The sequence below is a fragment of the Macrotis lagotis genome, chromosome 1, assembly GCF_037893015.1.
Source record: "Macrotis lagotis isolate mMagLag1 chromosome 1, bilby.v1.9.chrom.fasta, whole genome shotgun sequence".
Taxonomy (NCBI): domain Eukaryota; kingdom Metazoa; phylum Chordata; class Mammalia; order Peramelemorphia; family Peramelidae; genus Macrotis; species Macrotis lagotis.
In genome coordinates this window covers 787,402,026-787,428,303 of record NC_133658.1, presented here as the reverse complement: position 1 = coordinate 787,428,303, position 26,278 = coordinate 787,402,026, and the positions used below count along the sequence as shown (strand labels likewise).

General features: G+C 36.9%; 1 protein-coding gene across 5 annotated transcripts in view; it reads left to right on the top strand.

Moving 5' to 3' along the window:
• The window catches only part of BTG4 (BTG anti-proliferation factor 4), a 117,154-nt gene that overhangs the window by 13,184 nt on the left and 77,692 nt on the right, over positions 1-26,278 (top strand). For 4 of the 5 annotated variants that reach the window (XM_074216644.1, XM_074216643.1, XM_074216642.1 and 1 more), the window contains exon 4: positions 297-495. In XM_074216644.1, coding sequence (XP_074072745.1) covers positions 297-495 — 199 coding nt within the window. Of the gene's footprint in view, positions 1-296; positions 496-630; positions 1,155-26,278 lie in introns of those variants that run through there. The other variant, XM_074216645.1, reaches the window with a different exon arrangement.

Here is a 26,278-nt window from a genome sequence, read left to right as displayed (position 1 = left end):
TAGAGGAAAGGTTAGTTTCATTTAATACTTCCTAATATTATTTGTAATATTGCAGTTGAGTCAGAGTGTACCCCATAACAGCCGATTTCCTGTTCCTTCCATTCTTGTGTCTGTCTTTTGAATCAGACTTTCTTCAAGTGATAAAAGTAGATTCCCTCTCACTCTGCCCCACAGAAATGTTTGAGTTTGCTTAGAAAGACAGAGACGGAGGTGAGGGGTTCATAATTGGAGTTTTTAGAAATAAAGAGAACCTTAGTTTTAAGTTATCTCAAGCTTTATTTTCATTTTCTATTTAGGTATGGTGAGAAAAATCGTCCATTTATAGTTGCTTGTTTTAAAGGCAGGCAGGAAGAATGGGAAATATCTCAACAGATCAGTCATGCTGTCAGTAAAGTCACATCTGACTACTATTCTGGCACTTCCTCCGATGAGGATACATGTGGCAGAGAGCCTCAAGTAATTCCTAAAGTCAGAAATCCAAAAAGCATTTATCAGGTAAGATATAATTAAACTGCTCTGGATGGGAGGGATATTTTGTTTGTCTTCATCTCCCAATTAATCAGTTTGTGTTTAATTCCAAGACCTGATTGGTCTGTTTCTAGAATGCTGAGTCTTTGCATTCTTTCTCAGGTTGAGTATTTCAAGCAGCCCCTCCAAACTTGGTTCCAATATTCCCGTAAAAAGAATATGACTGATGGGCGCCCCAACCTCCCAGGAAGTACCTTTTATGTCCCATTCAAGATCCACAAGTGCTACAGGCCTGCTGCTGTGTTTCCAGGACCCCGAGTGGATAGGTACCACTGGGTCAACACAAATCGACAAAGTAGCTAAAGTATACAATTCAACTGATCTCGCTGTGGGATTAGAGTTCACAAGAGCAGCTTTCTTGTTTCCTAATTTAAAATGAGTCTGAAGTTGAGAGACACCTGAAATAGAAAAAAGAACCTCACTTGGGGCCAAGGAACTTGATGGTGATTCTTCTCACCTGTATTAATGACTCTATTTTTAGCTAGAATTATAATGTTTACTTTTAAATGAAGTTTTTATATGTAATGGATGTACTCAAAAAGGTAATATAATGAAGTTACTGATTTATAAGACTCTACTGATTATAAAAAGTAACAAATAAACTTCACTATGTTTTTAACACCAGTGTCTGCTTTACTTTGATTCTCCCTCATCCTGACATAGTCCATCATCCCCATCTGGTTTTACTTGTCACATTCCATTAGATAAGCCTTTTCAACAACTTGTTCTCACCAGTACCCTTAGAAGTACTTGACTTTTTGATGCACATGCTTTGCCAAACTAAAATGAACAGTCATAGTTCCATATTTCTCCACTATATCTACCTCCTCTGGGGTCTTAATCTGAGGATGTGGGAAGAAAATATGCCAAAGTACTTTTCTGCCTATAAACATGCTCCCCAATACTCTGATATCTCTAAAATGATCATTTTGCCTTTTGCTTGCTTTCATCTTTTAGACTTTTAGAAGCCTCTGTGGTTTTCTCCTCTTTATGGGTGATGGGTATAATCTGGACTAATAACTTTGACATAGGAGATTCCTTTTACAAATACAGAACTGTAACAGTTCTGCAATTTATAACTTAAGGGGGTTTAGAAACACTGAGATTGTGACTTGCCTAGGTCACAACCTATACGTCAGAAGCTAGATTTAATTGGGCTTCTGTTCTTACCACTCTATTATAACTGGTCTTTTGATAATTACTTTTTGAAATCCTAATCTTTAAATTTGCTTTTTTTAAAGGTACAACTTGATCTGCAGTATTTGAAAATGATCACTCAACCATTCTGTGCCTAAATTTCTTTATCTGTAAAATGAGGGAGTTGGTCTTGATGGCCTCTAAAGAGGCTCCTTCTTAGCTCTTGATATATGATTCTATGAAACTCTTTTTCTTTAGCTTTTGAAACACTGTAATCCTAGATCTTTTTCACTTTTGATTTCCCCCCCATTTTTATTTCTTCTTCCTACTCCTTAAATATAACCATTTACTGAGATCCTATGCATGACTTTTCTCTCCTTTATAGATAGCTTTAATAATTCTTTGCCAATTAAAATACTTTTCTATAAAGTTCTGAGAGATCCAAGCTCTAGAACTGCATTCTTAATCACCTAGTATACTAGCAAGTTGAAAATTCAGCTAAGACTGCCCAATTTCTCTCGACTAGTATCACTATTCTTGTCTCCTATTAGGAGTAGTCAATAACTTGGTCATTTTTGGTCTCTGCATTACATAGTCACAAAGACTTATTTTCCCCCCTCTAATGTCCTTGAAACTTCTTTCCTTCTTTCTAACACTGGTTCAGATCTTTGCTGATTTTTTTTTTGCCTAGAACTCTGAACACTAGGTCAAGGATTTTTTTTACTTTTTTCTGAAAGTGTTATTTGATGGAGGGGGCAAATTGGGGCTAGGGAACACCTCTCAGCATGACTAAATTACCTCTAAATGACCTCTCAGTATGAATTGGACTAAATAGAGGAAAGGATGGTTTTAAAGGCTAGGGGAATATAAGGTAGATTAGAGGCTAGGAAGACGATAGCTAATCTGTCTAGTCTCATTACCTTTTATTCTAATACAAAATGTATCCTAAGACACAGCTTTGATTATATTTTATATTCCAACCAGCCTCTCTAAATTTGGAATTTCTCCTTAACTTTCTTCCTTCTCACTACCACTTTGGGGTTCTGATCACAATGGACTATGTGTTTTTCTTTAAAAATGTCCTTGGTGCTTTTATTCACACTGTTCTTTATTTCTAGTATATTTGTAGGGATATTTTTTCCTCATTAAGGAAAGAAAGGATTTGGTAATAACATCCTTATTACAAAGGAGCTTTTTTGCATGGTATAGATCTTCTCTTTTCCTTAAGAGTCATCATAAATCCTTATATGTAGAAGTCAGGCTGGTCAAAGTTCATTTCATCTTTAAAAATTACGTTGGTGAGGGACATGCAGGATTTTTATCACCAAATATGTATATCTTCTACTGTATTATAAAAGAATTTGTTTCCTCACATATAACAGATGTCTATTGATATGTAAGGAGATATCAATTTCCCCCCATCTCTGACAGGGCAAGAATGTGATTTAAACTCATCTTTCTTGGTACTTTGGGACATCTTTGATTTCATCACTGTAGATACTCCTACTGCCAATTAATCATAAACTTCCTTAATGTCCTTTCATTCTGAATAATGTCCGAGTTCTTCTTACAAATTCATGATAGATCTTTAATGTATAGTTAATGTCCTAAAGAATACTTCTACCATCTGCTCCTCCCTTTTTATTTTTTTCAAGTTTTCAATGATAATGTTCCCTAAAAGTATTTATTATTTTTACTAGACATCTAAACCAATTTCTTTTCTGGTCATACATTTCCTTGATAGTTGCTTTTGATGCTAATTATCTTCAAGTTGCTGGTAATAATGCTTTAGCTTGCTTAAAGCCATTTTGCTGTTGCTATCATCTTTGTGTTGACTATTGGGTTATTTATAACTTTAGGGTTTTTTGAGAGCCTGTTATATTCCTACAAACTATTGAATACTATATCAAGGGAATATTAGTGTTAAAGAGACTAGCTTTTCAGTAGTTCACAATTTGGGATCCTATATATTTAGAAAATTCACATAGTGTTTTTAATGGTTCTAGTCTCCCATGCAAATTTGTAGACCTAGGACATTTATTATCTGACCCCATCTGTCTAAGAAATACATATTGCTGTCTTATTTGTCAGGTTGTTCAATTGCTTGTCAGAGTATAGTCTGAAAAAAATAAAATGAAGTACAAATGCAATAGAGATGGCTAGGCCAATCTATTTTTTACTGCTGTGAATTTCACTGAGGGTCTGCATGGTGTTCTAGGATGTATGTGGTTAGTTTAATGTCATTTGCAAGGAGAAAACATTAGGAGAACCTTGCTATTTTGTTTGAATTTTTATGTAGCATATTTTAAGTAAATAGCTCATATTTATAATTCTATATCATGTATTTAAATGAACAGAGCAATTTACTTGTACTATCTCATCTGATCCTCACAAAAAACCTGTGAGATAAGTCCCATTTTATTTTAAATACCCCTATTTAATTGTCATCTCTAGTCCAGGAGAGAAGTGTTCATTATCACAACAGAACTTTAACTCTGGGCTCAAATAGATCCTGGTTCATTCCTAGGAAAGTCTGACTGCAAAGAAGAAAAGTGAGGCTTTTATTTTTATTCTTTTATTCCACTTCTCCTTGAATCTCTTGGAAAATTCCTTAAAGATTCTCTATGACTTATGACTAGGGGTTTCCTTAAAAGGGGCTAAAAGGGTGGTAGGTGTAGGACAGATATTTATTTCCTGTACTACGAAATAAATTCTTAAATCACCAGACTCATAAAAACACTTTAGCAAATACTTAAAACATAAAACATTATGTGGCACTACTGAACAGGTATTTTCACTTTCATCACTGACCTATTACTGTTCATCCAACTCACAAGTGTGGATTTCTGGCAAGCTAGGCCTTGACTTGGGCTTTATTTAGCCATTTAGATGAAGAGTCCTTCTGGTGATTATACTCTTTTCCTCTGAAAAGAGCTACAGTTAAAGGAATTACTTCCCTCTGGCAGCTAGCCCCTGATTCTAGAACTCTTGAAATTTTGAACCCATGAGGAAATTTCCAAGGTCAGCAACAGTCATTTCAGTATTGCTGTTTGTTTACCTGTGCTAAGGGAAAGGAACACAAAGCAGAAGAGGTAGCTAGGAATTTGAAGATCAGTCTCAAGTAAGCATATAGTTTAGCTCCCATTCTTGTATAGATTCCATAGCTGCTTTGGAAAGGTAGAGAGCGGGGGAAAAAACCCATAATGATTTTTCCTGTTGAGAAGCCAAGAGAAAGCTGGCAGATTTCCCAAGAAAATATGCTGAAAAGAGGAAAAGAGGATGTTGTTTTTCTTCAATTTCTCTTATAGTCTACAGAGGGGGTGGTTCTTCCTGGCTCCATTGCTAATCATCTTTGACACAGTCCCACAGTCACAATGGCAAGTATATAATTGTTACATTATCACAAAGCATGAGTCCTTGAGCAAGGGGTTAGACTTCCTATAGTCTACTGGAAGTGGCCAAGTATAGACCTACCCTTATGTATATTCAATCTACCATATCCAGATTAAAAAAAATTACCTCAGAAAGTTTAAAAGACTTCCCCAAAGGTTACACAGTTAGTAAATGTATGAGACAATATTTAAATCTAGGTCTTGCTGACCCAAGGTTCTGCATTATCCATTTTGGCATCCGAACTCTGAATCACCTGGAGTTAGATTGGAATCAGAAAGACTTATATTCAACTCTTACCTCAAACATTTACTGTATGACCTTAATCAATACTCAATAGATTGTTTAACTAAAATTATCAATTTGATTATATCCGTCATAGTGTTGTATGATTTTTGACTTACAAGTGGGAGATGCCTTTCCTCTTCAAGATTGTTAAAATGCTGCTGTGGATGTTTTCTTAATCTTCTCCAATACCCCCTCCAGTTGTGTGACCAGAAAGATAAGGTTCAATTATTGGCAAAAGTCTTTCTGATTTCTTCTCATGTTTTTTTAAAAAATACCCTAAATATTTGCATAGACTATTTTTATAGATCTTATAGAAATGAGAGTACAAATATATGGGTCTGTAGTTGCCAGACTCTACCTGCTTTCAAGTAAAAGTACAATCTGAAATATTTTCCATTAAAAAAATCTCTTTTCAAGATCTTAAAAAATTAATTTTTGAATATCTTCAAAGTCATCAAATCTAGGATGCATTTCTACTGTATATATTTACCATATTTCCCCATGTATATGATACACCAGTGTATAAGACACACCTTAATTTGGGGGCCTGAAATTTGAAAAAAAATATACTACATAAATTCAGGACCGTCTGCTCATGGCTTTAAGGCATCTTTTGGGCAAGTGTAAATTCCATTCCATTTCATGAACCTGAAGCACCAATTGTGTCTTTGAAATCAGGAACTTCTTTTTCATTATCAGTTCTTCTTGCCTTATGCTGAACTACTTGGTGGACATAGGAATTCCAATTCCTTTTGCTCTGCAATTCATCTCTTCAATTCTCCTTCTACATCAGACCATTTGGCTGACTTGCCTCTTCATGGCCTTCTTCTGCTATGGTGTTTTCAGTAGGGTTTCTTCTTCCTGTAGCCAGTCTCAGATTGTTTTTACAGTTGGAGGGGGTTCAAACTGACATTCAGCAGCATGATTTCCATTCACTTTTGCAAGCTGTATCACTTTTTACTTGAATTCAGCACTGTATGAAAATCTTTTCTGAGCCATTTATGGGTAGAATGTCACCAAATATACCAGTAACAAATGGGAAACAATGAGCACAAAGACAACAAGCATGAAAAAGCAGGAAATGCAAGTAAAAAGTCTATAACCATCGTATAAGACGCTCCCAGATTTTAGATGCCAAATTTTTTTAAAAAGGGTGTGTCATAAAGAAATACGGTAGTTCAGTAATTTTTTTTCTTCTGAATTCATCTTTAAGTACACTTACCTATATTCATTACAAAAAGCCTAAATGTGGTCATTCCACTATCATTGCCTATGAAAACAGATCACTCTAAAAATGCTGAAAGATAGGTTCAATTTTCCATCTGTTTATTGTCCTTTCTATTTTATCTGTAAGTTTGATAAATCTGATAGAATGATGCTAACTTGATTCAGCAAAGCTAGATCTTAAACCAATTCTTCTCAGGTTGATATTTTTTTTTTACTGTTTACCAAATATTATATTATGTATTGGGGATACAAACGTAACACACACCAATTTCTGCCCATGAGGAACTTATATTTTAAATGGTAGAGATAAAAAATAGGGTAGAGTTGACCAGGAAAATTTTAATCTAGGAAATTAAAGGGATCATGAATTGATCCGTATGAAAGTTAATTGGCAGAAGCAATGCCAGATTGTTTACAAGCAAGTAATGGTAATTTTGATTTTATGACTAGACCCAGAGCAAAAGGTGATAGTTGGCATAATTTCAGAAGATTCATGTTGAAATATCCAACGCAGCTTCTGAGATGATAAGCTCAAACTCAGAATATAATAGATCGAAGGGTATGTGTGTGTGTTTGTATGTTTTTTTGTTGTTTCCTTTAATTTAATTTTTTTTAATTTTTAAAAAATTTTTTAAATTCTTTTAGATTTTTCAAAGCAATGGGGTTAAGTGGCTTGCCCAAGGCTACACAGCTAGGTAATTATTAAGTGTCTGAGGTCGGATTTGAACCCAGGTGCTCCTGACTCCAAGGCCGGTGCTCTATCCACTATGCCACCTAGTCACCCCTAATTTTATTTTTTAAAATGTTTTTGGGGCAGCTAGGTGATGCAGTGAATAGGGCACCGGCCCTGGAGTCAGGAGGGCCTGAGTTCAAATTTGGTCTCAGACACTTAATAATTACCTAGCTATGTGGCCTTGGGCAAGTCACTTAACCCCCTTGCCTTGCAAAAACCCTAAAAGTTTTTTTTTGTTTTCCAATTATATAAATAGTAATTTCTACCTATCATTTTTTGTAAGGTTGAATTTTACAATCCCCCCCCCCCCAGAAGGCATTCTGATAATCTTTATATTGGTTCCATTCTATACATTGATCAAAATTGAATGTGTTGAGAGAGAAATCATATCCTTGAGGAGAAAATAAAATATTAGAGAAAGCAAAATTATGTAGTACATAAGATACTTTTTTAAAAAAATAAAAATTGAAGGTAATAGACTTTGGTCTTTGTTTAAACTCCACAGTTCTTTCTCTGGATACAGATGATAATCTCAGGTTCTCTAAAATTGTCCCTGATTATTGCATTGATGGAATGAGCAAGTTCATTAAGGTTTATCATCACTCCCATGTTGCTGTTATATATTGTTACATTGTTCTTCTGGTTCTGTTCATCTCACTCAGCATCAGTTAATGCAAATTTTTTCTAGGCTTCCCTGAAATCCCTTCCCTCTTGGTTTCTAATAGAACAATAGTGGTTCTAATAGAACAGTGTATACCATATATATGGGTGTATATACATATATATGTATATATACCACAACTTGTTCAGCCATTCCTCAATTGATGAACATTCACTCGATTTCCAATTCTTTGCTACCACAGACAGGGCTGCTTATGAATATTTTTGTACAAGTGATGTTTTTACCTTTTTGTATAATCTTTTCAGGGTACAGACCCAGTAGTGGTATTGATGGATCAAAGGGTATGCATATTTTTATTGCCCTTTGGGTATAATTCCAAATTTCTCTCCAGAAAGATTGGATGAGTTCACAGATCCACCAATAATGTATTAGTGGCCCAGATTTCCCACATCCCTTCCAACATTGAACATTATCCTTTCTGGTCATATTGGCCAATCTGATATTTATGAGATGGTACCTCAGAGATGCTTTAATTTGTATTTCTCTAATCAGTAATGATATAGAGCAGTTTTTCATATTACTATGGATAGTTTTGATTTCCTCATCTGTAAATTACCTTTGCATATCCTTTGATTGTTTGTCAATTGAGGAATGGATTGCTTTTTTATAAATTTGACTCAGTTCTCTCTATATTTTAGAAGTGAGTCCTTTGTCAGAAATGCTAGTTGTAAAAATTGTTTCCCAATTCACTACGTTTCTTTTGATCTTGGACACAGTAGTTTTGTTTGTGCAAATGAGGTTCTCCATCTCTTCCTTGGTCATAAATTGCTTCCTTTTCCATAGATCTGACAGGTAAACTATTCCTTGATCTCCTAATTTGCTTATAACATTGTCTTTTATCTCTAAATCCTGTACCCATTTTGATCTTATCTTGGTTATAGGGTGTGACATGTTGGTCTAATCCAAGTTTCTGCCATGCTAACTTCCAATTTTCCCAGCAGTTTTTATCGAAGAGGGAGTTCTTATCCCAGAAGCTGGACTCTTTGGGTTTATCAAACAGCAGATTACTATAATCGTTTCCTGTTGTCTCTTTAGCATCTAATTTATTCCATTGATCCACCACTCTGCTTCTTAGCCAGTACCAGACAGTTTTGATGACTGATGCTTTATTATATAATTTTAGATCTGGTAAGGCTAAGCCATCTTCTTTTGGACTTTTTCCCATCAAATCCCCGGATGTTCTTGACTTTTTGTTTCTCCATATGAATTTAGTTACAATTTCTTTCTCACTCATTAAAATAATTTTTGCAAGTTTGATTGGTAAATAGTTTAATTTAGTAAGTAAGTAATTAATAGGTAAGTAGTTTAATTTAGGCAGAATTGTCATTTTTATTATATTAGCTTGGCCTGTCCATGAGCAGTTGATATTTTCCCAGTTATTTAAATCTAATTTTATTTGTATGAAAAATGTTTTATAGTTGTTTTCATAGAGTTTCTGAGTCTGCCTTGGCAGGTAGACTCCCAAGTATTTTATATTGTCCGAAGTTACTTTAAATGGTATTTCTCTTTCTAACTCTTGCTGCTGTATCTTGCTAGTAATATATATAGAAATGCTGAGGATTTATGTGGGTTTATTTTAAATCCTGAGACTTTGCTAAATTGTTTCCTAGTAGTTTTTTAGATGATTTTTTAGGATTCTCTAGGTATACCACCTTGCCATATGCGAAGAGTGAGAGTTTCGTTTCTTCCCTTCACAACTCTAATTTCAATTTCTTTTTCTTCCCTTATTGCTGAAGCTAACATTTCTAAAACAATACTGAATAGTAGTGGTGATAGTGGGCATCCTTGTTTCATCCCTGATCTTATTGGGAATGCCTCGTTTATCCCCATTGCATATAATGCTTGTTGATGGTTTCAGATAGATACTGCTTATCGTTCTAAGGAATAATTCATTTATTCCTATGCTCTCTAGTTTTTTTTTTTTAGTAGGAATGAGTGCTATATTTTTGTCAAAGGTTTTTTCACCATCTATTGAGATAATCATATGATTTCTGTTAGGTTTGTTATTGAAAAAGTCAATTATACTAACAGTTTTCCTAATACTGAACCAACTCTGCATTCCTGGGATAAATACTGCTTGGTCATAGTGTAATTGCTTTGCTGTAATTGCTTTGCTAAGATTTTATTTAAGATTTTTATATCCATATTCATTAGGGAAATTGGTTTATAATTTTCTTTCTCTGTTTTGACTCTTCCTGGTTTAGGTATCAGCCCCATATTGTGTCAAAGGAGTTAGATAGAGTTCCATCTTCACCTATTTTTCCAAAGGATTTATATAGAATTGGAACCAATTATTCCTTAAATACATGATAGAATTTACTTGTGAATCCATTTGGCCTTGGAAGCTTTTTCTTAGGGAGTTCAATGATAGCTTGTTGAATATCTCTTTCTGAGATAGGGTTATTTGAGCATTTAATTTCCTTTTCATTTAACCTGGGCAACTTATATTTTTGTAAATATTCATCCATTTCACTTAGATTATCAAATTTATTGGCATACAATTGGGCAAAATAATTCTGAAATATTACTTTAATTTTCTCATTGGTGGTGAGTTCACCTTTTTCATTTATGATACTAGTAATCTGGTTTTCTTCTTTTTTTTTTTATCAAATTAACCAAAGGTTTATCAATTTTATAAGTTTTTTCATAACCAACTCTTGGTTTTATTTTTTAGTTCAATAGTTTTCTTGCTTTTGATTTTATTAATTTCTCCTTTAATTTTTAGAATTTCTAATTTGATATTTAATTGGGGGATTTTAATTTGTTCTTTCTCTAATTTTTTTAGTTGCATATTTAGTTCATTGATTTCTTCTTTCTCTATTTTATTCATGTCAGCAGTTAAAGATATAATATATTCTCTAATAACTGCCTTGGCTGTATTTCATAAGTTTTGTTATATTGTCTCATTATTGAAATTATCTAGGATGAAATCATTAATTCTATCTATAATTTGTCATTTGATTCACTCATTCTTTAAAATGAGGTTATTTAGTTTCCAATTAGTTTTAGATCTATCTCTCCATGTCCCATTATTGCACATGATTTTTATTGCATTGTAATCTGAAAAGGAAGTATTCACCATTTCTGCCTTTCTGCATTTGATTATAAGGTTTTTATGCCTTAGAACATGGTCATGTACTGCAGGGAAAAAAAGTATATTCCTTTCTATCTCCATTCAGTTTTCTCCAAAGGTTTTTCATGTCTAAGTTTTCTAACATTCTATTTACCTCTTTAACTTCCTTCTTGTTTATTTTATGGTTAGAGTTCTAAATCTGAGAGAGGGAGGTTGAGTTCTCCCACCAGTAGAGTTTTCCTGCCTATGTCTTCCTGTAACTCATTCGACTTCTCCTCTAAGAATGTAGATGCTATACTACTTGGTGCATACATATTTAGTGTTGAAATTGCTTCATTGTCTATGGTACCTTTTAAGAGGATATAGTTTCCTTCCTTATCTCTTTTAATGAAATCTTTTTGTGCTGCTTTGTCTGAGATAAGGATTGCTACCCTTGTCTTTTTCACTTCAGCTGAAGCAAAATATATTCTACTCCAACCTTTTACCTTTATTCTATATGTATCTACTTCAAATGAGTTTCTTGTAAGCAGCATATTGTAGGATTCTGGTTTTTAATTCACTCTGCTATTTGCTTACATTTTATGGGACAGTTCATCCTAATTACATTCAAAGTTATAATTGCTAACTCTTTATTGCCTTCCATGCTATCTTCCCTCTGTTTGTATTTTCCCCCTTTTCCACTTTATTCATATTCCCCTGTATTTTACTTCTGAATACCATGTTCTTCAGTGTGTTTTCCCCCTAGTATCTACCCCCCCCTTTCTTTTCCCTTTCCCTTTATCCCTTCTTCCTTCTCTTCCTTCTGTTAGTTCCTCTTTTCCTCCCCCTCCCTTTTTACCCTTTTAATATATGAAAGGTAAGATAAGTTTCTTAACTGAGTATGTGTTTGTTAATCCTTTGAGCCAAATCTGATAAGAGTAAGATTCAGGCAGTTCTCATTTCTTCCCTTCTTCCCTTCTATTGCAATAGATCCTTTGCACCTCTTCATGTAATTTGATTTACCCCATTCAATCTTCTCCATCCTCCCTTATCTTTACTTTTTTTTTAGGTTTTTGCAAATGGGGTTAAGTGGCTTGCCCAAGGCCACAGAGCTAGGTAATTATTAAGTGTCTGAGACTGAATTTGAACGCAGGTACTCCTGACTCCAGGGCCGGTGCTTTATCCACTACATCACCTAGCTGCCCCTTATCTTTACTTTTTAAGGAGATATTATTTTTAAATCATTCTATCAGAATCATGGACAAGTCATGAGTGTCCATTACTTCTGGATAAGTATATTCTATCTTTTTTTGTTTATTTATTTTATATTATTACAATAATCTTGTTGTGAGAGTAATCGTAAAACCCATCTCCCTAAAAAAAAGATGAGAAACCTCAAAAAATAGTGAGAGAGAGAAAAAAATGTACTTCAGTCTTTAGATTCCAATGGCTCTGTCCCTGGGATGAGTTGCTTTCTCCATCAGAGCCACCAGAGAAGTTGCTTCAATATTTTCCCCATAGTTGCTATCACTAGCTGTATTTCCCTTTACTCCTCCCCACTCTCATGTATTTCATTCTTTCTCTCCTTTCATCCTGACCCTTTTCAGAAGTATGTTGTATCTGAGTGCCCTCTCCCACAATCTTCCCTCTCTTCTATCACCTACTCCCCTCTTCTCCCCCCCCCATTCCCCTTTATTCCATCACTTTCCTTTTATTTTTCTCTAGAGTAAAATAGGTTTCTATACCCTATTAGTATTTGTTATTTCCTCTCTGAGCGGTTTTGATGAGAATGAAGGCTCACTCATTCTCCCTGAACTTTCCCTGTTCCACTTTAATGTAAAAGCTTTTTCTAGCCTCTAATGTAAAATTTCTTAGCCTCTTCTTTCTCTCTTTCTCCCAGTACTTTTTTTTATCACCCATTGACTCCATGTTTTTACTATATTATACCATTATATTCAGCTCCTTCCTATGTCATGTCTATATGTGCTTCTTCTAACAGCTCTTATAAATGAGAAAGCTCATATGAGATATCAGTATCTTCTTCCCATGCAGGAATACAGGCAGTTCAACATCATTAAGTTCCTCATAGTTGGTCCTTCCAATCCCACCCCTTCTATGGTTCCCCCAAGTCCTATACTTGGAGATCAAACTTTCTGTTTAGCTCTGGTTGTTTCAATAGGAAAGCTTGAAAGTTCCCTGTTTTGTTGAAAGTCCATCTTTTCCACTTAAAGAGGATGTTCAGTTTTTCTGGGTAGTTGATTCTCAGTTGTAAACCAAGATCTTTTGCCTTCCGGAATATCATATTCTAAGTCCTATAGACCCATGGTAGTTGAATTGCTAGTTTTGTCAGCTTTTTGTATTTTCTCTTTGACTTGAGAGTTTTGGAGTTTGGCTATAATATTCCTGGAGGTTTTTCTTTTGGGGGATCTCCTTCAGGAGGCAATCAGTGTATTTCCTTAATTTATATTTTATCCTCTGTTTCTAGGATCTCAGAGCAATTTAGCTGTATTAAAAAAATGAAGTCTAGACTCTTTTCCTGGTCATGACTTTCATGTAGCCCAATACTTTTAATATTATTTCTCCTGGATCTGTTTTCAAGGTCAGTTGTTTTTCCAATGAGATGTTTCACATTTTCCTCTAATTTTTGTGTTTTATGGTATAATTTTATTTTTTTCTGAGTTCTTACAAAGTCATCAGCTTCCTTTAGTTTTATTCTGCATTTGAAGTAGTTATTTTCTTCAGAGAGCTTTTTTGTCTCTTTTTCCAGCTGGCCAATTCTGCTTTTTAAGGCATTCTTCTCCTCATTTGCCTTTTGTGTTGCTTTTTCCCTTTGGTTTAAGTGTCATTTTCTACAGTATTTTTTTATTTCTTTCACCAAGTTGCTGATTTGGTTTTCATGATTCATCTGCATTGTTTTCATTTCTCCTCCCAATTTTTCCTCTACCTTTCTTAATTACTTTTCAAAGTCTTTTTTTGAGCTCATCCATAACCTGAGCCCATTTTCTATTTCTCTTGGAGGTTTTGGATACAGAAGCTTTGATTTTGTTGTCATCTGAGTATATATTTTGATACTTCCTGGGGCCAAGTAATTTTCTATGTCAGATTCTTCTTTTTCTGTTGCTTGCTTATTTCCTCAGCCTATGACTGATTTACTGCACTTCCAAGGCTTTGGGCAATTTTTTGGGACAACCCTCAGGGACCTTATTCCTCCAAGGTCTTATGAGAGGCTCTGACTGCTCTCTTGCCGGTGTTCAGGGCCTCCCCTCTGCCCTGGAGCTGTGAGGATGGTCCCTGCTCAGCTATGGTGGTATTGTGGGAGCCCAGACTGTGACCTGGATCTGAATGTGGGCAAAGAGCAGAGTCCTGCCCCAGGAAGAGCAGAGAGACCTCTGCAGTCTCCCCCAACCCCCTTCCCATCTATGGGTTGAGAGCTGTGGATATGCTGGGTATGTCTCCTGACTCTTGCTACAGTTTCTCACTGCAGAGCTGCTCTGAGGCTGGAGCTCTGCTCTGCACTTAACTCTGGTGTGGTAGAGTTCTTTTACTACCCCTTCTGATTGTCCCCGATGATCCCTGGGCCTGGAGATCTGGAAACTACCCCTCTGCCATGGACCCAGGCATCTGGCCCAACTGTGCTGCACTGGGGCTGCAGCTGCACTGCATATTTTCTTCTATTTAAATTTTTTTTTGTTTTGTTTCCCAACCCCCAGTCCTAGTGGAACAGACTTTTCCTGTGGAAATTCTAAGTTGTCTTGGACTGAGAAATTCTTTCTGTGGGTTCTCCCCCTCTAGATTTTGACTAGAGTTAAAATTTGACAGCTTTTGGAGGTTTTTGGGAAAGAAGTTTCTGGGAATTCCTCCCTTCATTCTGCCATCTTGGCCCCGCCTCATTCTCTCTAATAGAATTACAATTCTCAGGAGTTATGAGAATCTTTCTCCCAGATGGGGATATAGCCAGTTTCATCTTATTGGATAGCAGTTTTTTCTTTTCCCTTTTTTTACCTTACATGTGTCTCTTGAATCTCCTGTTTGAAGTCCAAATTTTCTATTTAGCTCTGTCTTTTCATCAGAAAAAGCTGGGAAGTCTTCTATTTCATTGAATGTCCACCTTTTCCCTTGGAAGAGAAAGCTCAGTTTTGCAGGTAGTGAATTCTTGGCTGCATTCCAAGCTCTTCGGAATATTGTATTCCAGACCCTTCAATTCCTTAATGTTGATGCAGCTAGGTCCTATGTAATCCTTACTGTGGCTCCTTGGTATCTAAATTGTTTCTTTTTGGCTGCTTGCAGGATTTTCTCTTTTATCCAATAGTTATGGAATTTGGCCACAATATTCCTTGGTGTTTTCATTTTGGGATCCCCTTCAGGAGAAGATTGATATATATTCTTTCAATAACTATTTTGCCCTTTGGTTCCATGATATCAGGGTAATTCCTTCAATAGATCCTGAAATATTGAGTCCAGGCTTTTTTTCATCCTCAATGTCTTCAGGAAGCCCAATGATTCTTAAATTTTCTCTTCTGGATCTATTCTCTAGGTCAGTAGTTTTGCCAGTGTTGTATTTTACATTTTCTTCTATTTATATATATATTTTTGTTTTATTTAACAGATTCTTGCTGTCTCATGAAGTCATTAGTTTCCACAGATTCCATTCTTTTTGTTAGAGAATTTTCTTCATTTACTTTTTGCAACTCCTTTTCCAATTGGTCAGTTCTATTTTTGAAGTTTTCCATTTGCCCAGTTGTCGTTTTTGAGAGGATTATTTTCTTTTTGCACTTGTCCAATTGTATTTTCCAGTGATTTGTTTTCTTGTTCCAAGGGGTTAATTTTCTCTTGGGTTTCTTTTCCTAATTTTTCCAGTTGATTTTTAAACTCCTTCCTGATCTCTTCTAAGAAGTCTTTCTGGGCTGGAGACCAGTTCACATTCTCCTCAGAAGTTCTAGCTCTCTCTGTATTTGTTTTTGAGGTAGTTTCAATGGACTACTCCCTTTCTTCATTTTCCTAGGATTTTGTGTTGGGAGGGGCTGGTTCACAGACCTTTGGTTTTGAAAACCCTAGAGGCTTTGCTTACTGGACTTATAGCTTCAAGTGGGCTGGCCAGTAGGGGATGCTAGACATTTTCTCTAGAGTGTCTGTGACCTTGATTTGTTGACCACTCCCTAGGTCTGGGGGGGCATTGGGGTAGACAGCAGGGTCTGGATTAGCATAGCACAATGTGAGCTGCGCCCTTGGGCTATATAATTAATCTCCCCATTCTACCTAGACCTTGGCTGGGGGATGGGGTGGGAGCCTGTTACTAATGCTTGTTCTGGGAAGAGTCACTTTCTCCCACAGGGATGGGGTGGGGAAGAGACTCAACTGGAAATACTGGGACTTTGCTGAGAATACAGGGTTCACAACACTGGTCTTCCAGGCCAGCAGAGCTGACTAGATTAATGTCTAACCACCATGCTGGAGCTCCCCCACCTGCTGCTCAAGTTAGTCCAGGGTCTCATCTCATTGCCTCTGTACTGGCTCTCTGCTCTTTGCCCCCAGCTTACCCACATTCCCCTGAGACAGACCTTGTTGGTAGATGTTGTTCTCCTTTGTTCTTCTCTGTATTTTATGGATCTGGATTTTGTTAAGAGGCTTGATTCATATTAGTTGTGAGGGAAAGCCAGGAGATCTTAGGACAGTGCCTGGCTTCTCTCTGCCATCTTGGCCAGAAGTCTTTGCGACAAGCATTTATTAAACACTGTGTTCCAATCACTCTGCTAAGCGGTGGGAAGACAAAGAAAGAGGGGGGAAAAATAGTTCCTGCCTTGTAAACACTTGAATTCTAATAGGGAGGGCAAATAAGAAAACAGGTATATGCAACACATACACATACAAAAACACATGCATATAAATGTCATATATACTGGTTGATTCTTGTCCTTCTTTAGTGAAGATGACTAAAGTGACATCACTAGGTAGAGTCAAGTTACAGTGTGTCCAGCTGTGACTGATCAGACCAATATGAGCTAGGAATGCTCTACCACAGGTCAGGCACAATAATCCATTTGAACATCTGGAGTGTTTGTTTCCTCTAAACTTACATATCCCATGTTTCCTTTGAGCTGCTTCAATTCTGCCTTGCTCATAGAGCACAGCACCCTCTCTGATGAGGGCATACCATGCTGGGTAGTTCTGTGTGTCTCCTATGCGGCACTATCAATTCTAGAGTTCTTAAGAAAGACCCTGAGAGTCTTCTTGTGTGAGTTCTCCATAAAATAGTCTGTTTGGCATTTGAACAATGTGACCAGCCCAATGGAATTGTGCTCTCTATAAGTTAACATTTGCATTCTTAGCAGTTTAACTAGAGAAAGATCTGTGTCTGGTATCTTTTCCTGGTAGGTGATCTTCAGAATCTTTCCAAGACAATTTAAATGGAAGTGATTCAGTTTCCTGACTTGGTGCTGGTAGAATGTCTAGGGTTTCACAGACATTGAGCAATGATGTCAGGAAAAGGGTTCTGTAGACCTTCAGTTTGGTAGTCAGTCTAATACCGCTTCTTTCCCATGCTTTCTTTCTAAGCCTCCCAAACACTGAACTAGCTCTGGCAATGTGTGTGTGTGTGTCAATCTCATTATCAATATGTACTTCCCTGGAAAGTACATTGCCAAGGTAAGTGAACTTATCCAACAGTATTCAAAACTTCTCCATTTGCATCTCAGCTTCAAGGCTGCAAGTAGAAAATCATGCACCAATATTTCCTCCAATTTGGTCTTGACTTGCAACTGTAATATTTTCAAGTTGAAGAATTTACTACCAGTGCAGAAGCTGCATTTGATAACATGATTGAGAACATCATGCTAAAAATCATGGGAGTTAAGAACACAGCCTTGGTGACCAGTGAATCACGAAAGCATTGTTCACTATCCAGAACCTGGGTGAGCATGGCATCATGAAATTGAAGTACAATATTGTTGAACTTCTCCAACCAACCAAATTTTGACATAATTTTCTACAAGCCCTCATGACTGACAGTATCAAAGACCTTGGTCAGATCTACAAACATTGTTTAAAGACCTCTGTTCTGCTGCTGGTATTTTGCTAGAGTTGTTGGGCAGCAAACACCATGTAGACTGTTCCTCAACCTTTTCTGAAGTCACACTGGCTTTTCAGGTAGGTGACCATCTTCCAGGTGAAGGAAAAACCTATTAAAAAAGGACTGGCAAGAATCTTGCTAGCAGTGACTAAGATTATAACAGTATATCTATTCCCTTTACCTTTATAGAGATGGACAATGGAAGCATCCTGGGGGATAATGTCTTCATGCCATATAATCTGGTCATTTCAGTCAGTTTTTGTATGAGCAGTGGACCACCATTTTATAAATTGCAGCTGGAATAGAATCAGTACCAGGTGCTTTGCCACATGAAAGGAGCCTAATGACATTCAAAACCTCTTCTTTAGTTGGAACTTCAGTTAGGGACAGATTGACTTCAACTTCAGGTAAATGGTCAATGGTTTCTACATTGATTGATGACAGTCTGTTAAGAACACTATGAAAGTGTTCAGTCCATCTCTCTAGGATCATGTCCCTATTGCTAATCAATATGGTTCCATCAGCACAGAGTAGTTGAGATGCACCAAAGGTCTTTGGCTCATAAATAGCCTTCAGGACGTCATAAAAGCACTTTGGATTATAATTATATACATAAAACTGAATTTCATCTGCCTTCTTACTGAGCCAAGATTCTGCATTTCTCTGAGCTTTATTTGTACATTAGTTTTGATGGAATTAAATGCTGCTTTCTTAGAAATGATTGAATTATTTTTGCTGGTAAGCCTGTGGAGTTCTCATTTTTCATTTAGCATCTTTTTTATTTCTCCATCATCTTCATCAAGCCTGTCTTGATGTTTGTGAATGTTCTAACCCAGATGAGCAAATGCAGTACTGTTCATCAAATCTCTGAAAGCTACCCTTTTCTTTTCTGCTCCTTTTAACCAATGGTATGTTGGCTCAACTTTCCCTCCAAATTAGAAACAATTTGTTCTTGCTCAGAGAAAGGCTCTAATGTCTTGACAATTCATATACTCATTTTGCCTGGGGCTGCTGCTTCGGTTGAATGTGAATTTTTAGCTTGAAGGAGATGAGCCTGTGATCAGTCCAGCACTCTGCACCACACATTGCCTTTGTCACTCTCACATCCTGTCTGTCTGTTCTCCTTTTAATCATATAGTCTATTAGATGACAGTGTTTGATACGATGTGCATCCAGAAAATTTTATTGCATTTAGGAAAACAGAAGACAGTGCTTTTGATGAGGTCATGAGACGCACAGTTCTTCAGTAGTAAGTGATCACTGCTGTTGCTGTTTCCAAATCCATTCTTCCCAAGGACCCCCTGCCATATCTTATAGTCTGAATCTGCTCTAACAATAGAGTCTCCCAGAATTATAACCATGTCTCCTTTTGGTACATTGATGATAAGGGTCTCCAGGTTGTCATAAAATATTTCTTGGACCTCATCAGGGTTCATCATGGTGGGAGTATAGGCACTGATGATAGTGACATGATATTTCCCTGCAAGTGGCAATCGAATTGTCAGGAGCTTTGGGTTTACTCTTTCGGTAGACATGAGCTTGTTGACTAGATTAGTTTTGGTTTCAAAACCCACCCCAGCTTCTTGGCTCTCCCCTTCACTGTGGCCACTCCAGAAAAACCTGTATCCAAACCCAGCTTCAGTAAACTGGCCTTCATTTGCTAGTCTTGTCTTACTCAGGGCTGCTATTTGGATATGATACCTGCTGAGTTCTCTTACAACAAGAGCTGTTTGTCTTTCAGGTCTATTGGATCCTTTTATTGTCTATGGGTGTGCACTGATGGCAAGTGGAATCTTTAAGTTTTTGTATTTTTTTTTTTTTTTTGTGATTAAACCTCAGGGTGCCCTGCCTGCCCTAGTAATTAGGCCAGGGTTGGGTAAACAGATAATTTTTAGGGCACCTTTTTTTAGTCCCTTCCTCACACCAGGAGTTGAATAGTGGGACCTTAAAAGGTTTCTCAGATACATAGACGCATAGAAAAAGGTTAAATGGAATGGATAATGTCTTTTGATTTATGAGTAAATTTAAGTGAGGCAGGGTTGCATGAAGTCCTTGGCCTCACTCTCTCTTCCAAAGTCATCACAGTCCAATGGCAAGACACTTGATGATGACTTGATATTCAGTGGATGACCTTGATATTTTTAATGATTGACAAAGTTCTAAGTGCTCCACAGCACCTTCTTCAGCTGCCTTCATGGCCACTGGAACAATTTTTTCTCAACCACCCATTCCAACAGGAGAAGTCTTCACATACTTGGGGTAGACACCCCTTAGCTCACTGAGAAGTTTGAGATCACCTAGGTTACTCTCAATATGGTTTATCCCATCTGCCAAAATGGTTTACTGCTGTGGATGCTATAGCTTCTTGGACTCACAGATGAGAGTAGGTAGATATCAAAGACTTGGCAGCTCTCACACCAAAGGTCTTTCTTGACCATATGCTACACCACATGCATATATCTATAAATGTATAAGATATATGTATGATGTAAGGTAATCTTAGAGGGTATGGCACTAGGATCTGGGTGGGGGGACCTGGAAAGGGACTTCTTCAGAAGTAATATTTAAGATGAATTTTGAAGGAAGCCAGGGAAATTATGAAGCAAAAGTAAGAAGGGAAGTATTCTATTTTGCAAAAGCACAGGTATAGAAAATGAAATGTTATCTGTAAGGAACTGAAAATAAATAGGCCAGGATGGCAAAATCATAAAAGGTGTGGAGGGGGAGAGTAAAGTATAAGAAGACTGGAAAGATTAAGAAGGAGCCAGATTGTGAAGAGCTTTAAATGCCAAAGAAGTTTAGATTTGATTCTGAATATGCTTGGACTCATACAGTAGGAAAATCACTTTGGAAACTGAGTAGAAGGTTGGATTGCAGTGAGGAGAAACTTGAGTCAGGGAGAACAGTTAGAAAGCTATTGAAATAGTCAAGGTAAGAGGTGATGAAGACTTGAACTAGGCTGATGACAGTGTGAGTAGAAAGAAAGGAATATATATGAGGGATATTGTAAAAGTAGAAATAACAATTTTTGGCAATATATTGGATATGTGGAGTGAATAAATAGCAAGGAGTTGAGCATGATACAAAGAATTGAGCCTGAGAGACTGGGTAGTTGGTGGTACCTTTGACAGTAGTAAAGTTTGGAAAATGAATGATTCAGGGAGAAAGATAAGGTTTTTTTTTGGAGGGGGGGAGACATGTTGAATATGAGATGCTTATAGGGCATCCAATTTTGAGATATTCAGAAGGCAGCTGGTGATTTGAGGCTATAGCTCAGTAAAGAGATTTAGACTAATTATATAGATCTGTGTATTGTCTACATAAAGAAAATAATTGAAGTCATGGGAACTGATGAGATCTTCAAGTGAGAAAGTATAGAGAAAAGCGAAGTCCTAAGACAGAACCTAAGAGGACACCCACAGTTAGTGAATGTGATATTGTTGAAAAAGCAGTAAAGCAAACTTAGAAGGAACAGTCAGAAAGGTAGAAGAATCAGGAGGAGAACAATGTCATGGAAACCTAAAGAGAAAAAAAAATCCAGGAGGAGAGGTGCTTCATGATATCAAATGCTACAAAGATAATGAGCAGTATGAAGACTGAGAAAATGTTATTACATTTGTCAAAATATTGGTAATTTTGGAGAGAGCGGTTTTTATTGAATGATTAAGTAGGAAGTTAGACTACAAAGAGTTAATAAGAAAGAGAGAAAATGTGATGGAGGTCCCTTATGTGGAGAGTTTTCTTAAGTTTGACTAAGAAGAGGAGAGAAATGGGATAAATAGCAGGGATAGTTGGATCAAACTAATGCTTTGTTTAAGGACAGAGAAGCTATGAAGTGTTTGTAGGGAACAGGGAAGCAACTGGTAGATAGGGAAAGATTGAGTAGAAGGAGATGGGAGTGTGGGCAATCTGCTGAAGAATGGAAAGGATGGTAACAAGAGTACATTGAGAAGGGTTTGTGATGGCAAAAAGAAGAATAATGTTTTCATCTGAGATTGCTGTACTGATAATTAGTTCATCAAGAAACAGGTTTGGATTAACTGTTATTGCAGCCCAATGTTGCTGAAATGTCATGGTACCTTGTATTCTGTGAGAAGCTACTGGTGCTTTGCTAGGCATTGCTGGAGTGTCAAGGTCACTATAATGGAAGGAAAAATCATACTTAGGGGCCAAGGACTCCACAGCATCAAGACCATCTCTAAAAGTTCTGTTTTCTATCAAATCAGACCATGGCATCAGACCATGGTTATGGCAAAGGCAAGTGGGAAGAATATCTTTGCACAATATACTCTTCACTATAATAAACATAATGTACAAGTCATGCCACCACTAATTTGGCTGATGTGGTCTTTTCAAAATTGAAGGACAAATATTATCATTAGGAACAAAGGAAGTGATATCCTAATTATATGAGCTAGGAGAGGAGAAGAGTAAGTTCCTGATAAATGACCTCAGATTTTTCAGTAATGCTTTATGAGGCAAGAACCTTAAGAGAGATAGTGTGGGGGTAGTGGTGGTGTTGGTGGTGGAAATACCATGGGAGGTTTGAGGGGAGATGAGAAAATTTGGAATAGTTATTTTCAAGTGTGGAATAATGAATCAATTAGGGAGGATTAGAATAATTTCCTTGCTGTAATTAGAGTCCATTTGGGATTATGTAACATAAATTTGTAGTAGACTTTCCTCATCTTCATTCAGTATCAAGTAAATAGAGAAGATGGCAGATGTGGTAATAATCCCAGGTTGGGATTTGGCAAGGAGTGAGAGTTGAGTTGTTTCATAAATTGTAAAATAAGGAAGGGAGGAGGGTGTAACTATTGCTGCAGTGATGGCCTGGGACAGAAATAGGGGTGGTGGTGGTGGTTAAGGTAAGTGAAAGTTAAGGTAAGTAGGAAGAACAGAGATCATAAGGCATGGGGAAAGATGGAAAGATAACATATGAGCAGTTAATTGTATTTTGTAAATTACAAAAATGGAAATAGGTAACTTGCAGGTAATGACAATCAAAAATATCAAAGACAAGATCAAATATAGTCTCTGTGTACTTTAAATAGAGGACTGGAATATCATGGTAACTGAGTAGATTGAAGAATTAGAAAGAAATAGAAAAGTTATCGTATTTGAATATTGAGTCCCTTAGTTCACTTAGACCAATAGACAATGGTTTCCAGGAACTGGATGGAATAGTAGATTTAGATGATGTAAACTTCAAAGGAGTGGATGATTAATGCTGGTAGTAGAGAGTCTAGAAGTGGCATTGGAGAGCAAAAAAAAAAATCAGAGGAACAAGAGAAAGTTAAAAAGATACTGGAAAGAGTAGAGAGGGAAGATGTCTTGAGGCAGCTGGGTATCAGCCAGTGACAGAAGATGGAAGAAGTAAAAAGAAAGGGGTTTAAGATGAAAGTAAGCTTTTTAAATTAAGGTTCAGATGTTCAATAGCTCACAATGGAAGGGAAAGGAAAATCTGGAGCAGGGCAGTGTGAGGAGGGTAGAATTGAAGGGAGCTGGAGATAGGGCTTGAGATTTGTATATCTGGAGCCCATGGTTCATGATCCCTGTAATAGAGTATGGGAGGGGGAGTGTACTAACCTACAAAGTCTAACCATCAGTTATCCAGTCAATAAACATTTATTAAGCACTGACTGTGTGTTAAGAACATTGCTGGGGATACAAAAAGAGACAGAAGAGAGTCCTTCCTCTCAAGAAGTTCCCCATCTAATGGGAGAGACAACAAACAAGCTATGTATGAGATAAATAGGAAGTAATTAATAGAGGTTAAGGCATTAGAATTAAGAAGTGTTGAGAAAATCTTCCTTTAGGAGATGGTATTTTAGTTGGGACTTAAAGGAAGTCATTAGGAGAGATAAAAAGAGCCTTCCAGGCATGGGGACAGCCAGAGAAATGCATGGAGCAGAGATCAAACTTCTTATTTGTGGGACCCCAAGGAGGCCAGGGTCATTAGATTGAAGAGTATGTATTGGGGAGTAGGGAGGCATTATGGAAAAGTAGGAGAGGTGAGGCTATGAAGGACTTGAATGCCAAATGGAGCATTTTGGGTTTGATTCTAGAGGTGAATCACTAGAGCTAGTAGAGTTTATTGAATAGGGAATGACAGGGTTGGGCTTACACTTTGGGAAAATCACTTTGGTGGCTAAATGGAGAGTGGATTGGAGTGGGAAGAGACTCAAGATTGGAAGAATCCCTTGTAGGCCTTGCAGTAGTCCAGGCAAGAGACAATGAGCACCTGTACTAGAGTGGTGGCAATGTCAGAGGAGAGAAGGGATATTGGTATTATGAGAAGTGCTGCCAAGGTGGAATCAACTGGCCTTGACACTAGACTGGATATGGGGGGGAGGTAAGACTGAGATGACTAGAATGACAGGTGTCCAATCTGAGGCATTAAGAGTCAGAGTTTGAGGGGAAAGATAATGAGTGCTGTTATGGTGTGTTGAATTTAAGATGTCTACTGGACAATCCTGTTTGAGATGGTTAAGAGAGTTGGAAATGTAAGATTGGAGATCAGCAGAGAGCTGGGGTCAGGATAGATAGATTTGGGAATTTTCAGCATAGAGAAATCCGTGAGATTACCAAATAAAGTAGTATAGAGGGAGAAGTAAAGAGAACCTAGTACATAATCTTTTGGGGATTCATCAAAGGAGATTGATATAGAGCAGTCAGATAAGTAGGAGGAGAACCAGGAAAGAATGGTGACCAAAAGCCTAGAGAGAAGTCTCCAAGAGTGATAAAAGTGGTAAAAGATTCAGAGAAACAAAGAGGGATGAGATTTGAGAAAAGTCCATTGAGCCATTGAATCCTCCTTTGTAACATAGTTACAACAAAACCAACAATATAGATACCACATCTGAAAAGAGTATGCAGCATTCCATACCTATAATTCCCTTCTTTTCTTTCAAGAGTAAAGAAATTTGTTTAATCTTTTCTCCTGGACAGATTGTTGAATAATAGTTTTCAAAATAATTTTTGGTTTACTTTATATGATCTTGTTAAGTTTTTTGGCAAATTTCTCTACTAATTTATTATCTTGCAATGCATATGTCTTTTAAAGTAAAGTTGCCTTGAGGGTTGTCTGTTTGCTAACATGTTTGTGAGTATAGCAAAGTATGATGATTAAGTTGCCTTCCAGTGCACAATGAACTACATCTCCATTTACCTCTCCAAGGAGAATAGGTAGACTTTCACTTAGCAGCAGTTTAATTTGCATCTTCTGGCTTAATTTATAATGAGAATATAGGAGGTGGCATATGCCAGGTGAGTCAAGTCACTGCCATCACCTCAATAGCAACTCCTCTGAAAACTTGATGGAGAAAGCACAGGACTCTGAATCCAATAGCTCTAGGAAGAATTGTACTATCCTTTCAGGTCACCAGTCATGCTTCCAGCCAGGCTTCCACAATTATCATTAAGAAGAACAATCCCTGTCGTCCATTTTTATTCACCAATACAAACTGTTACAAATGGACCGGTAAATAAAGAGCTCTGGAAACTGTAATACCCCCCCCCCCCCAAACCACAAATCCTGTTTTCATAAAAATTTGAGTAGCCATAATTCGGGGGAGAACTCCTATGGAGATGTGACCTGGCAAATGCTTCTTCAGGTTCTAAAGCCCTTGTTTTCCTAGAAACCACAACTAAAATCCAGAAAAGAGAAAGTTCTTGACTTTAAATTCCTTGGAATTATCAAATGATTAAAAAAGTCAAAAGTTGATGATGGTTTTATTAATGGAAACAACATTACAAAAAGTTGTATTGCCATTCACTTTTTTTACTGTACCCTAAGGATTTTGGGACCTTTTTCTCTTACTTGCAACTGAAATCTTCTATTTTGTCTTCCCCTATATGAATGAGGTCTTGGAGACCAGGGAGTGATATTCAGTGCTTTGCACATAGCAAAGATTTAAGAAATGTTTTTTCATTCATTCATCTATCTAATCCAACCCATATATGAAAGGAAAGCTCACTATAACATCTCCAGCAAATGATTGTCCAGTGTCTGCTTGAAGAACTTCAAAGAGAGGGAACCTACTAACTCTCTGAGGCAGTCCTTTTCACTTTTGAAAGTTTTCCTAATATAATCCTAATTTTGCCTCTTTGTAAATATCATTCAATGATGTTTGTTTGCCTCTCTGATCAAACATTAGTTATATGAGTAAACTG